This window comes from Podarcis tiliguerta (assembly GCF_965153285.1).
Source record: "Podarcis tiliguerta genome assembly, chromosome: 2".
In the NCBI taxonomy this organism is placed as follows: Eukaryota; Metazoa; Chordata; class Lepidosauria; order Squamata; family Lacertidae; genus Podarcis; species Podarcis tiliguerta.
The window spans coordinates 81,615,837-81,628,529 of record NC_139535.1 but is presented as its reverse complement, the minus strand read 5'-3'; the positions used below and the strand labels follow the sequence as shown (position 1 = coordinate 81,628,529).

The 12,693-nt window shown below is 43.2% G+C and overlaps 1 protein-coding gene across 1 annotated transcript in view; it reads right to left on the bottom strand.

Moving 5' to 3' along the window:
* Window positions 1–12,693, bottom strand: part of DNAH9 (dynein axonemal heavy chain 9) — a 183,395-nt gene that overhangs the window by 109,569 nt on the left and 61,133 nt on the right. The window contains exons 37-38 of the mRNA XM_083429627.1: window positions 5,159–5,332; window positions 2,803–3,010 (exon numbers count right to left, since the gene is read on the bottom strand). Of these exons, the coding sequence (XP_083285753.1) occupies window positions 2,803–3,010; window positions 5,159–5,332 (382 nt within the window). The remainder of the gene's footprint in view (window positions 1–2,802; window positions 3,011–5,158; window positions 5,333–12,693) is intronic.

Sequence of the window (12,693 nt, the reverse complement as noted above, 5' to 3'; positions counted from 1 at the left end):
CGGCCCACGGGGGTTGTTTAACCAGCCCATGAAACACCCCTGAACTGAGCCGCCCACTAGGCAGGTCCCCGCGTGTTGCGCTAAACCAGCGAGGTGCAGGGACTTGCTTCCATGGTGCTGGAAATCATGTCTGTGCAGACACAGACGTCGGAAATCATGGGCCCACACGTGTGATCCGGCCCACGGAGGGCTCTCCACTGGAGTGAACCGGCCCAGATGAGGTAAACCTTGCCAACCCCTGGGCTAATCTCTCGCCTTCTGTTCTGCTCAATTCACTATGTGATACTTGCAACACCCTGCGGTGCTCCCTAGGCTCAGCAGCCAGTAGGGCGGAAGCAGTTAAAATCCCCCAAATCCACCTTTGCAGTGAGTCTGTTCAGATTATGCATACTCAGACTCTAGAGATATGCTGAAATCAGGAGCAGGTCTCAGGCATATGCATATTTTCTCCACCTCCTCCATACACCTTAACTGAGGGACACCAAGTTTATTTAATTCAAGATCTCCCTGATCTGGATCCCATCAAGATCACAATATATCTATAGTTTTCAGAAGGTGAGCATAGTCTGGACATCAACTGTCCTGTCCCCGCCCGCCAACTTTAAGGTATATTTATCCCAAACAGGTCTGAATGCATTGGTGCCCCTAAAGGCAGGTAGATCCCTATAAATGATTCAATATACACAATAGACCACTGTAATACAGACACTGGAAGAATGAAACCATGAATAGGCCCCCTCAGGGCATTTTCCATATGCATGCGCTACCTGAAGCTGCATTGTTTACACAGCATTTATTAAACTATGACCAGGTTTCCAGCTGGGATTATTAAAAGACAGAGGAAGCTGTGAGCAGTGACAAATCACCTGCAGCATTCTCCATCCCTAAATATTTCTAGCTAGAACTACTTATTCTGTTGCTGCAAAATGTATGAATTAGTGGCATTCCTGTTTTCACATATGGTGCCTTTTATACTAAAATATTTAACTTGCATATTCAATTAGAGCCAAACAAATGTGCTGTAAAAAAAACCCCAACCCTCACTATCTGGCTCCCCAATTCGAAACAATGCACTAACACTGGGTTCCCGCCAATGAAAAAGCCATTTGAGTGAAGTGGCATATGCACACTTCCTTCAGGCCCATTTTAATCTCAACAGCACTGAAGTGAAGAACAAACAAAACAAAAACAAAAAGGAAATTGTCTCTTATTTAGGGCACTGTTGCAGGGATATGGATCAAGCTCACATCATTTATCACAGAGCGGTTCCACAACATAAAAATACAAAATGAGAATACAAAATACATAATAAAACGAAAACTCCCACAAATGCATTTAAAAGAGAATGTTAATCAGCCAAAGGGCTGGTTATAGAGAAATGTTTTTGTTTGGTGCCTAAAGATACATAATGAAGGTGTCAGGCAAGCCTCCCTGAGGAGAGCGTTCCACAAACAAGGAGCCACCACAGAAAAGGCCTGCACTTGTGTTGCCACCCTGTGGACCTCTCATAGAGGAGGCACATGAAGAAGAGCCTCAGATGATGAACGCAGTGTCCGGGATGGTTTATATGGGGAGAGGCAGTCCTTGAGGTATTGTGGTCTTGAGCCATGTAAGGCTTTATAGGTCAAAACCAGCACATTGAATTGGGCCGGGAAACTTATTGGCAGCCAGTGCAGTCAGATCAAGATTGCTGCAATATGCTCAAACAGTCTTGCCCCAGTGAGCAGTCTGGCTGCTGAATTCTGCACCAGCTGAAGTTTCCAAACCATCTTCAGAGACAGCCCTATATATAACACACTGAGTTAATCTAACCTAGAGGCTACCAGAGCATAGACAAGAGAAATTAGGCTATTGCTGTCCACATAGGGATGCAGCTGGGCCATCAGCTAAAACTGATGGAAGGCACTTGACACTACTGAGGCCACCTGAGCCTCAAAAGTGATAGCAAAGGATCCAGAAGTACCCCTAAGCTACATACTTGCTCTTTCAGAAGGAGTGTGACCCCATTAAGAGCAGGCAACCTCCTATCCATCTGGTCTAGAGAACCACCCACTAAAGCCTCCTCCTTAAAGACTCACCACTTTAAATTTAGTCAGGCTTATAAATTGACAAATATGATGGAATTTACCCTCTCCTTTTAGGGACGTGGGTGGTGCTGTGGTCTAAACCACTGAGCCTCTTGGGCTTGCCGATCGGAAGGTTGGCGGTTCGAATCCCCGCGGTTGCTCGGTCCCAGCTCCTGCCAACCTAGCAGTTCGACAGCACACCAGAAGTGCAAGTAGATAAATAGGTATCGCTCCATCAGGAAGGTAAACGGTGTTTCCGTGCGCTGCTCTGGTTTTGGTGTTCCGTTGCACCAGAAGCGGCATAGTCATGCTGGCCACATGACCTGGGAAAACTGTCTGCAAACAAATGCCGGCTCCCTTGGCCTGCAAAGTGAGATGAGTGCCGCAACCCCAGAGTCGTCTGCAACTGGACTTAACTGTCAGGGGTCCTTTACCTTTTTTTTTTTTTTTACCCTCTCCTTTTATGTATGGATTACTCTTCAACATGACATAGGATTCTGTTTACTCTCTGAGTTGCGATCGTTATACTTCCAGTTATTCCTTTATGTGAAACTATTTTAAAATGCAAAAGCAGCTCAGAACAACAGCTTCAACACTTCAGTTCAGCCACGCAACAATTTCTTCTTAACCCCATTTGATGTGGAGTATGCATTTATTCTGAGTGTCTCATAGCACAATTTATTCTACCTTAGTAGCTTCCCTTTTAATTTACCCTTTTCATTTCACCTACATTTACCTTGCAGCATGGCAGACGTGGTGTAGTAATTAAAAGGAACGTTCTTCACCAGGTACTCCTCGGAATCCAGCAGAGACAGTTTATCTCCTACAATCACAGACTTCCCTGTGCCTGCATTTCCCACCAGCATGACTGGTCTGCGTTTCTCCAAGAGCTGATCCATGAAGTAACGCACCCGGATGGTCTCAGTGGTGTGTACTAGGCAGGCCTGATGGGAGAATGAGAGGTATCTGTAATGAGCCCCACAGCACCCTACATATCTAAGCAGGGCAAGTCAGAAACATGGAACTGGTAGTTGGCACTGTGTGGCATCAGCTGAAGTGTGGCCCCTTCCCCCAGCCCTCCACTGATAATGATACCACTGATAACAATAAGTGCTGTTGCGCTTAGGGCTGTTTCCAGTGTAGCACATGCTTCAAAACACAAGGAAGCAAACAGAAAATATTTGCAGACACACAGAGAAACGTGTGTCTTTTAAATGTGGAAAGACACAGACCCAACCACTCAATACAAGCAGCTTGTTAAGAAGGTTTATATTTGGAAGCACAAACAGCAACTTGTAGATTGGACTGGTTCATTAATGCCTTCCAGGTTAATTTCCAAGTAGGCCTGGCTGGCTCAAAAATCCTCTCCCAGGTGTTCAGTGTCAGGAAAGGCCAACTTGCAGAACTCACACAACTACTTCCACCCGTTACGCTTCTTCCTAGCCTCACTGACTCACACCAGCAACATTTGCTTCCTTTCATTGCGGACAACACTGACTTGGATCAACTGTAGGGGCTTAGGCAAAAGCACAAGGGCGCATTAGCCACAGCCCACCTTCCAAAGAAAAGTAACTTGCTATGCGGAGTGCAGGTCATCTGCACACACTCTATACCTAGCATTTGGGGGAGCCTGGGGAATAAGAATATCAGAAAGGCAAGTGGTGACCCCATTTTGAGACTTTAATAATCCCACAGCCCTAGACAGCAATATAGCCATGTGATGTGCACCAGATAATATCAAACCAAATGAATGCTTATATTGCCAGTATCCCTTGTGAACATCCTGACACACAAAAATAAGAACTGTATTTTCTAAGTGTGTTGCAGAATGCCAAAATGTGGATGGAAGAAAGGGAAATGAGCAGAGGAGAAAAACAGCAAGGACATATACTTCATCAGTGTCCCGTACTGAGCTCTCTTTTGAGTAACACTGCTTGCCACAGTCAGATGCCTGCTCTCTGCAAACAAAATATTGTGTGTGTGCATGCGTGTGTGTGTGTGTATTTCCTTAAAGAGTGATGAATAAGCCAAATGCTGTTTTCTTATTAAACTCAGTTATAATTTTATTTGGCTATTTCCAACTAGATGGAATCAGAACCTGTCATTGCAAGCATCTTTGCACAACATTAGTCAGAGGCCAATACATTGAAACAATAATCCCACTGAAACAAGAACAGAGAGATTCAGTTAAGAGCCTGGGATCACAGGCTGTTCTCTGTGTAGAGACCTTTTTTCAGGCAAACTCTGCCCCCCTACGGCCTGCAGGCCATGGTACAGATATCCAACTTTCTATCAAAATGACAACTTCAATACCAGCCTATAATAAATATGCGCGAAAGAGGATAAATCAGACCTGCCTCTCATAAGTGCTCAAAAACTAGGAACTATGCATCACAAAATGCAAAGATTGGCTTTGAAACAGAACCAGTAAATTAAATGAATTCATCAGGGGGCTTCTTGCCTATCTGATCCTTGATTATCTGTGAATGCCCTCCAACAAACACACAGTTTGTTGTTCAGTGCAGTGTATCTGATGCTCTGATCAGAAAGCTGCTAAAGGTGCTCCACAGCCTCAGTATATCAGCTGTTTCTCTGGGAATAAAGGCTGTTCAAGGTAACACACTTAATGTGAAATGGTTATCCACAAATATCTGCAATCTCAATATTTGGTCAGAGACAACCATTCATCCTACGTGCAAGAAGGGATACACCAGCACACTCCTTTACATGAACTTCTTTTCAATGTACACTGCCCAATTCATTGAAAAGGCACTGTCCAATCGTTATAACCACCTAAAAACAAGGAAAAGCACAGCCAGGAGCAGCAGCAGCAGCAGCATGGAAGTGGCAGCAGAGAAGGGGATCAGAACTGAACAGCAACACCAGAATGACTGGAGCACAGGTAAGGCTACCACTCCTGCAATAGGTGATTGTATGGCCATTCTAGTAGGCATAGCATCAATTCTCTATTATAAAGCAGCATTCAGTACCAATGTGCAAAAAAGTAAAGGAGGCAATATGCTTTCACATTCTTAACCAACCTCTTTGTTTAACATTGTCTCACAAACACACACATAAGCATAATTACCTACCTGTAGTGGCATTTCTGGATCAAAGTCAAATTTGGGGATGAGCTTGGACCAGTGCTCAAATTTCTTTGTTTCTGGGTCAATGTAAAAGTCAAAGACTGTTCCATGGGAAGGAAACTTGATGGTCTTGAACTCTGTCACCCACCATTTACTAAATTCGACCCTGTAGTCTACAAGCTGCCAAGAAAAATGTGCAAGAGGATTTAATGCACAGATAAATCACTTTTTTATTAGCATCATCGCCATTATTATATTATCAACATTATTACAGTTTGTTTATCACCTTTTGGCCCAAGGGCACCCAAAGTGGAGAACAGCATATTAAAAACAAAATATACAGTAAAGTAAGAAAAAAATGCCATAAAATCAATGAAAACAATACAACACATAAAAACCACAACACAGGAGGATCAGAAGAAAGCCTTCCCAAGTTAGAGGATTAAAGAATGCTGTCACCAAACTTGCATTATATATGCTGAAGGACTAAAAATCTGAACAATGAGAAATACTTCTTGCAGGAGGAAAGCTAGCCCCAAGTTGAATAACTAAGAGTGGTCTCATCAGCACCCTAACTATTCAAGGGTTCAGGGTGAATGAATAATTGGTGCCAACAGGTGCCATTTTAAAAACAAAATAAGATTGGGAACCCTTGCAATATTAATGGTTGTCACAAAGAGAAAATGTTCAAAACTTTACCTCATGCTTTCTTGGCAGGTGCAATCCTCCGCAAAGGTTAGGATAAAAAGTATGTGGCCCTCACCCCTAACCCAAGTCAACAGAATGTCCCTAAGGACCTTTGCTTAGGAAACCACCCTGACAGGGGCGGATCTACTATGAAACTAATGAAGCTCAAGTTTCAAGGGCCCTAATCCCAGAGGGCCCCCAGAAGGGACTTTATTCATGCATAAAGGTAAAGGGACCCCTGGCCATTAGGTCCAGTCATGGCTGACTCTGGGGTTGTGGCGCTCATCTCGCTTTATTGGCCGAGGGAGCCGGCGTACAGCTTCCAGGTCATGTGGCCAACATGACTAAGCCACTTTTGGCAAACCAGAGCAGCGCACGGAAACGCCATTTACCTTCCCACCAGAGTGGTTCCTATTTATCTACTTGCACTTTGACATGCTTTCGAACTGCTAGGTTGGCAGGAGCAGGGACCAAGCAACGGGAGCTCACCCCGTCGTGGGGATTCGAACCACCGACCTTCTGATCGGCAAGCCCTAGGCTCTGTGGTTTAACCCACAGCGCCACCCACGTCCCTTTATTCATGCATACATTTCCCTAATATGCATCCTCCCCACATAACCTGAAAACTATAAGGCATAGGGAAACTCTATTCACACCAGTGACTTTAACATGTGAGATAATCCTGTACAGCAGTTTTAAACAAAGTCTGGGATGCAGCAGTTCATTTTAACAAATTAATAAATCTGGTGATCCATCATGGAACAACCCCACTGAAGAAGATAGCAGTAGTTACCCAGACCTCATTGCTGGTTGCGAAGGGGCACTCACAACAGTTCAAGCTCCAGGGCCCCCAAAATGTAGGTCTGCCACTGCATCCATATTCTTGCTGGTGTCTTCACACAGCAACCTCACATGCTGCTTGGTCTTCACGTGTGGTAGAAATGGAAACCTGCAGGCTACACCTTGGCAGCTTGGCAAGTTTTTAAGTTTCATACTTTTCCAACTTTCTTCTCTTCTGGGAAAAAAAATCCTTCCAGAACACTGCTTTCCTGTCATTAGAGTTTTTCTTTCCATTTTTAAGGGAAAAAATATCCGTACTCTTATGTCACTAAACAAATAATTATCTATGATGGGGCCTGATGCAAGATCTATCAGAGTTAATTAAGCTTGTGTAAACAACTAGGCAATCAAATTGATCAGCCAAAGAAAGCAGAAGGCTCACATCAAGCTGTTCATAGCAAAATCCTTGTCCATCAATCACCACTAGCTTGCAATTTACTTTGTCAAAGTCCTTGCCCCAGAACAGAAAACAGATGCCTGAACACAACCAGTGCGCATTTCTTTCATGACACAGTGACAGTGTACGCCTACCTTAATTATAAATCTTACAGCTGCAAGATTTGTAAATATCATGATTCGTTGAAAAAGCCAATTGCGCAGGGCAAAGTACAGTTCACCAATAATCAGCCTGCCTTCCAGAGAAGGGCATCACTTTTATGTGTGTCCTTCACAGCAAAGCATCAGAGATGTATTCACAAGGGCACCAGATGACTGTCGTGTGAAGCTAAAAGTGTTAATTATCTGCTACTCAGTATCATGTGAAAGTGTTATTGGCGGCCCTATTACTATTCAAGGTGGTGCAGATATGCCATGACCTGTTCAGTTGCAAGTTTGCTAGTGCCATACACCCCCCCAACACATGCACACAAACAAACACAGAGAGAGAGAGGGAGGGAGCTTTGCTGCCTAGTCCTAGATCCTTTTCGTTCACCAAGTGCAATTTCAATACTAAATGCAACCAAACAAAACATTGTTGTTTAGTCGTTTAGTCATGTCCAACTCTTCGTGACCCCATGGACCAGAGCACGCCAGGCACTCCTGTCTTCCGCTCCCTCCTGCAGTTTGGTCAGACCCACTGTCCAGCCATCTCGTCCTCTGTCGTCCCCTTCTCCTTGTGCCCTCAATCTTTCCCAACATCAGGGTCTTTTCCTGGGAGTCTTCTCTTCTCACGAGGTGGCCAAAGTATTGGAGCCTCAGCTTCACGGTCTGTCCTTCCAGTGAGCACTCAGGGCTGATTTCCTTAAGAATGGATACATTTGATCTTCTTGCAGTCCATGGGACTCTCAAGAGTCTCCTCCAGCACCATAATTCAAAAGCATCAATTCTTCGGCGATCAGCCTTCTTTTTGGTCCAGCTCTCACTTCCATACATCACTACTGGGAAAACCATGGCTTTAACTATACGGACCTTTGTTGGCAAGGTGATGTCTCTGCTTTTTAAGATGCTGTCTAGGTTTGCCATCACCTTTCTCCCAAGGAGCAGGCGTCTTTTAATTTCGTGACTGCTGTCACCATCTGCAGTGATCATGGAGCCCAAGAAAGTAAAATCTCTCACTGCCTCCATTTCTTCCCCTTCTATTTGCCAGGAGGCGATGGGCCCAGTGGCCATGATCTTCGTTTTTTTGATGTTGGCCTTCAGACCATATTTTGCACTCTCCTCTTTCACCCTCATTAAAAGGTTCTTTAATTCCTCCTCACTTTCTGCCATAAAGGTTGTGTCATCTGCATATCTGAGGTTGTTGATATTTCTTCCGGCGCTCTTAATTCCGGCTTGGGATTCATCCAGCCCAGCCTTTCACATGATGAATTCTGCATATAAGTTAAATAAGCAGGGAGACAATATACAGCCTTGTCGTACTCCTTTCCCAATTTTGAACCAATCAGTTGTTCCATATCCAGTTCTAACTGTAGCTTCTTGTCCCACATAGAGATTTCTCAGGAGACAGATGAGGTGATCAGGCACTCCCATTTCTTTAAGAACTTGCCATAGTTTGCTGTGATCGACACAGTCAAAGGCTTTTGCATAGTCAATGAAGCAGAAGTAGATGTCTTTCTGGAACTCTCTAGCTTTCTCCATTATCCAGCGCATGTTTGCAATTTGGTCTCTGGTTCCTCTGCCTCTTCTAAATCCAGCTTGCACTTCTGGGAGTTCTCGGTCCACATACTGCTTGAGCCTTCCTTGTAGAATTTTAAGCATAACCTTGCTAGCGTGTGAAATGAGTACAATTGTGTGGTAGTTGGAGCATTCTTTGGCTCTGCCCTTCTTTGGGATTGGGATGTAGACTGATCTTCTCCAGTCCTCTGGCCACTGCTGAGTTTTCTAAACTTGCTGTCATATTGAGTGTAGCACCTTAACAGCATCATCTTTTATAATTTTAAATAGTTCAGCTGGAATATCATCACTTCCACTGGCCTTGTTATTAGCAGTGCTTTCTAAGGCCCATTTGAATTCACTCTCCAGGATGTCTGGCTCAAGGCCAGCAACCACACTACCTGGAGTATACGAGACATCCATTTCTTTCTGGTATAGTTCTTTCTGGTATAACAAAACATTAAGACTGAAATTTCAGTCTTCAAGGGCTGGATCACACATGCATGTTACGTCACTTGTTTCTGTGCTCAGCATTTGATAACTCACAACCTATGTAATCCAATGCAACTGAAAAACCTTGTGATTTTGGAGTGATATGCGTCAGCATGAAATTAATGATCTACAATGGTTCATTCACATATGCTCACTGATGTCATAAAATTTGTTTAGAAAATGTTACAGATAGGTAGTCGTGTTGGTCTGCCGTAATCAAAACAAAATTAAAAAAATCCTTCCAGTAGCACCTTAGAGACCAACTAAGTTTGTCATTGGTATGAGTTTTTGTGTGCATGCACACTTCTTCAGATACACTGAAAAAAGAAGACACCAGACCCCTATATATAGTGAGAGGGTGGGGAGGGGTATTACTCAGAAGGGTGGTGGGAATGGGTGATTGGCTGATAGGTGTGGTAAACCATTAAAACCATGGAGAAACCTGGTCTGAATAGAGACATTGGATTCTTATCTCATTATACATGATAAGGCTATTTTTAGCCATTCAAATGCCAACAGTGCCCTTCAGTTCTCTATATTGGACAAACAGGCCAAACCCTACGCCAAAGGATAGATAAAGGGACATAAATCTGACATCAGGAATCACAAGACAGAGAAACCAGTAGGAGAACACTTCAATCTCCCAGGACATTCTGTACAAGATCTCTAAGTAGCTGTCTTATTACAAAAGAATTTCAGAAATAGACTGGAAAGAGAAGTTGCTAAATTGCAACTTATTACCAAACTTAAAACCATAGAGAGACCTGGTCTGAAGAGAGACATTGGATTCTTATCTCATTATACATGATAAAGCTATTTTTAGCCATCTCACCCATTGCTTTTTCCTGTAAGACCAATTGCAGTCGTTAACAGTCATCAACAGGTTTACCACACCTATCAGCCAATCACCCATTCCACCACCCTCTCACTGTAAGGGTCTGGTGACTTCTGTTTCAGTGTATCTGAAGAAGTGTGCATGCACACAAAAGCTCATACCAATAACAAACTTAGTTGGTCTCTAAGGTGCTACTGGAAGGCATTTTTTTATTTTGTTTAGAAAATGTGTATGAGTGTGGGTTTTAAAAATTTATTTCTATTGTATGCTATAACTTTTTGTATGCTTTAATTTATCGTTGTACATTTTTAAGTGACAATTTTATTGCTTTATCTTTTTTTGTAAACTGCTTTGAGGTTTTCTCTACAATCAAGAGGTATGTAAATTTTATTAAATAAGTAATAAAACGATCAACATTCAGGTCTTTTAGTTGCTCAGTGCAGGCAACAGCTTTGCTTCCACTAGTCCACACCAAACTTCCCAGAAGTGCTTCAAAGAGATTTCTCCACCTACCCTGAAGGTAGCGCACAAAGGATGGTGAATGAAACACATTGAACCAGACATTGCTGCCTACCCAACCTCCAACTCTCAATGAATTCTTTATGGATTATATTCCCCAGGTTTATCAGCTTCAAATGCTTTTCCAATACAGCAAATCAGCTGAGGCCATGAGTCAATTTCACTGAGGTTAACCAACTTCCACTAGGGAGCAATATACACTCCCCCCCCCCCGCCACACACACACACACACACAAACATGAGCTATCAAAGCTTCAGTCTTCCTCACAGATAATCCAGAGAGGCTGTGTTCTCACCTCACATATTATTCAAAGCCTCCACAGATTTGTTCTTCCTTAAAATAATGCTCATTCCATCTAAAGGGGCCAGTACTTTTTTCTTATTAGTTGCAAAGGGAGCATCTGCTGCATAAATAAGGCCTCGCCTTTAAAATAAAATAAAAAATGCCACCATACAACTTCTGATGCTCCTCCAGCTCCTTCCTCAGCCCACCTCACCAACTGCCTCCTCCTCTCTCTTTTTACCATTACAGTGGTACCTCGGGTTAAGTACTTAATTCGTTCCGGAGGTCTGTTTTTAACCTGAAACTGTTCTTAGCCTGAAGCACCACTTTAGCTAATGGGGCCTCCTGCAGCCGCCGCGCCGACGGAGCACGATTTCTGTTCTCATCCTGAAGCAAAGTTCTTAACCCGAGGTGCTATTTCTGGGTTAGCGGAGTCTGTAACCTGAAGCATTATGTAACCTGAAGCGTATGTAACCCGAGGTACCACTGTACTATTAAGATTTTTATTGATTTTAATTTTTAAGACGCAACCAACATATGTTACCCAGATGATCTACCAACTGCCCTTCCTCACTTTAGACCATATAAAAGAGGGCAAGGAAAAAGCAAATAAGAAAGAAGGGAAGGCTGAGAGAAACTGGCTCTCTTTTTACACTAAAATAACATTAAACTGAAGGAACTCAAGTAACCCTCACTGCCAGAGGAGTGATAAATTTCAGCTGCTCACGTAATGGAAGCTTGCTGATCTTAATGCTTTTACCTCCATCCCTGCTTTTTAGAGAGGGACCTTCCTGCCCACCTCCCAAGCCTGCAATAGTGGGAAGACATTCATATTGTTTATTCTGACATTTCAGCAGCAAAAGGTCAGAACTAAGGGCAATTTCTATGGCGAGCAATAAACAGATTTTATATTGGATCATTTTTCACCGGATCTTTGCTTGTTCTTATTCAGACTACAGCACTCCGGATCCTTAGCTCTGACATTTACAGAGAAGCAGAGAAAGAAACATGGAGTTCACCATTAAGAGCAACGTTGGGGGTGGGGGGAGTTTGTCTGATCAGAACTCCAAATGCACATTGCAGAATAGTCCTGCAGCAAGCATAGATGCTTTCAGAGGATTTGGCACACTCTGTTAGGGCAGAGAGAGCAGAAACCCACATGGCGACTTGGAAAATTTCAGAGGAAATCGTGAATTCAACCCAAGTCCTGCATGAAAATGGCTCTCATTCAAGCAATAAGAATTCATTATGTTTATGGGTGAAGGAGAGTTTGATGCAGCAGAAAAAGCTCAAGGATATCAGGCTCATAGGTATCAACGAGGTCAACTAAACTAACTGCAATGGCTGTGATCCTGGTTATGGCAGAGGTGTATCTTTGTAATTGGTACAAGCTCTTGCAGCAGCCTATTCCTTCATTCTGGGGCACCCAATTCCTTCCCCCTTAGTGGAGAATCAGCCTCTGTTAATGTGTTTAGAGGAAAAGATTGGCTGTTTGAAGGCCAAGAAGAATGGGGTGATAGATTCAGAATAGTTATTTTTTACAGAGTTATTTTAAAAAGCAAAAACAAGCACATGCCAAATAAAATATGTATGATCTGCATGTGCAAGTAACCAGAAAAAACACAAACAAACAAACAATAGGACTGTATACTACGCACCACACACACATGAAACAAGAAGATAGACAAGGGAACTCCTATACAGTGGTACCTCGGGTTAAGTACTTAATTTGTTCCGGAGGTCCTTTCTTAACCTGAAACTGTTCTTAACCTGAAGCACCACTTTAGCTAATAG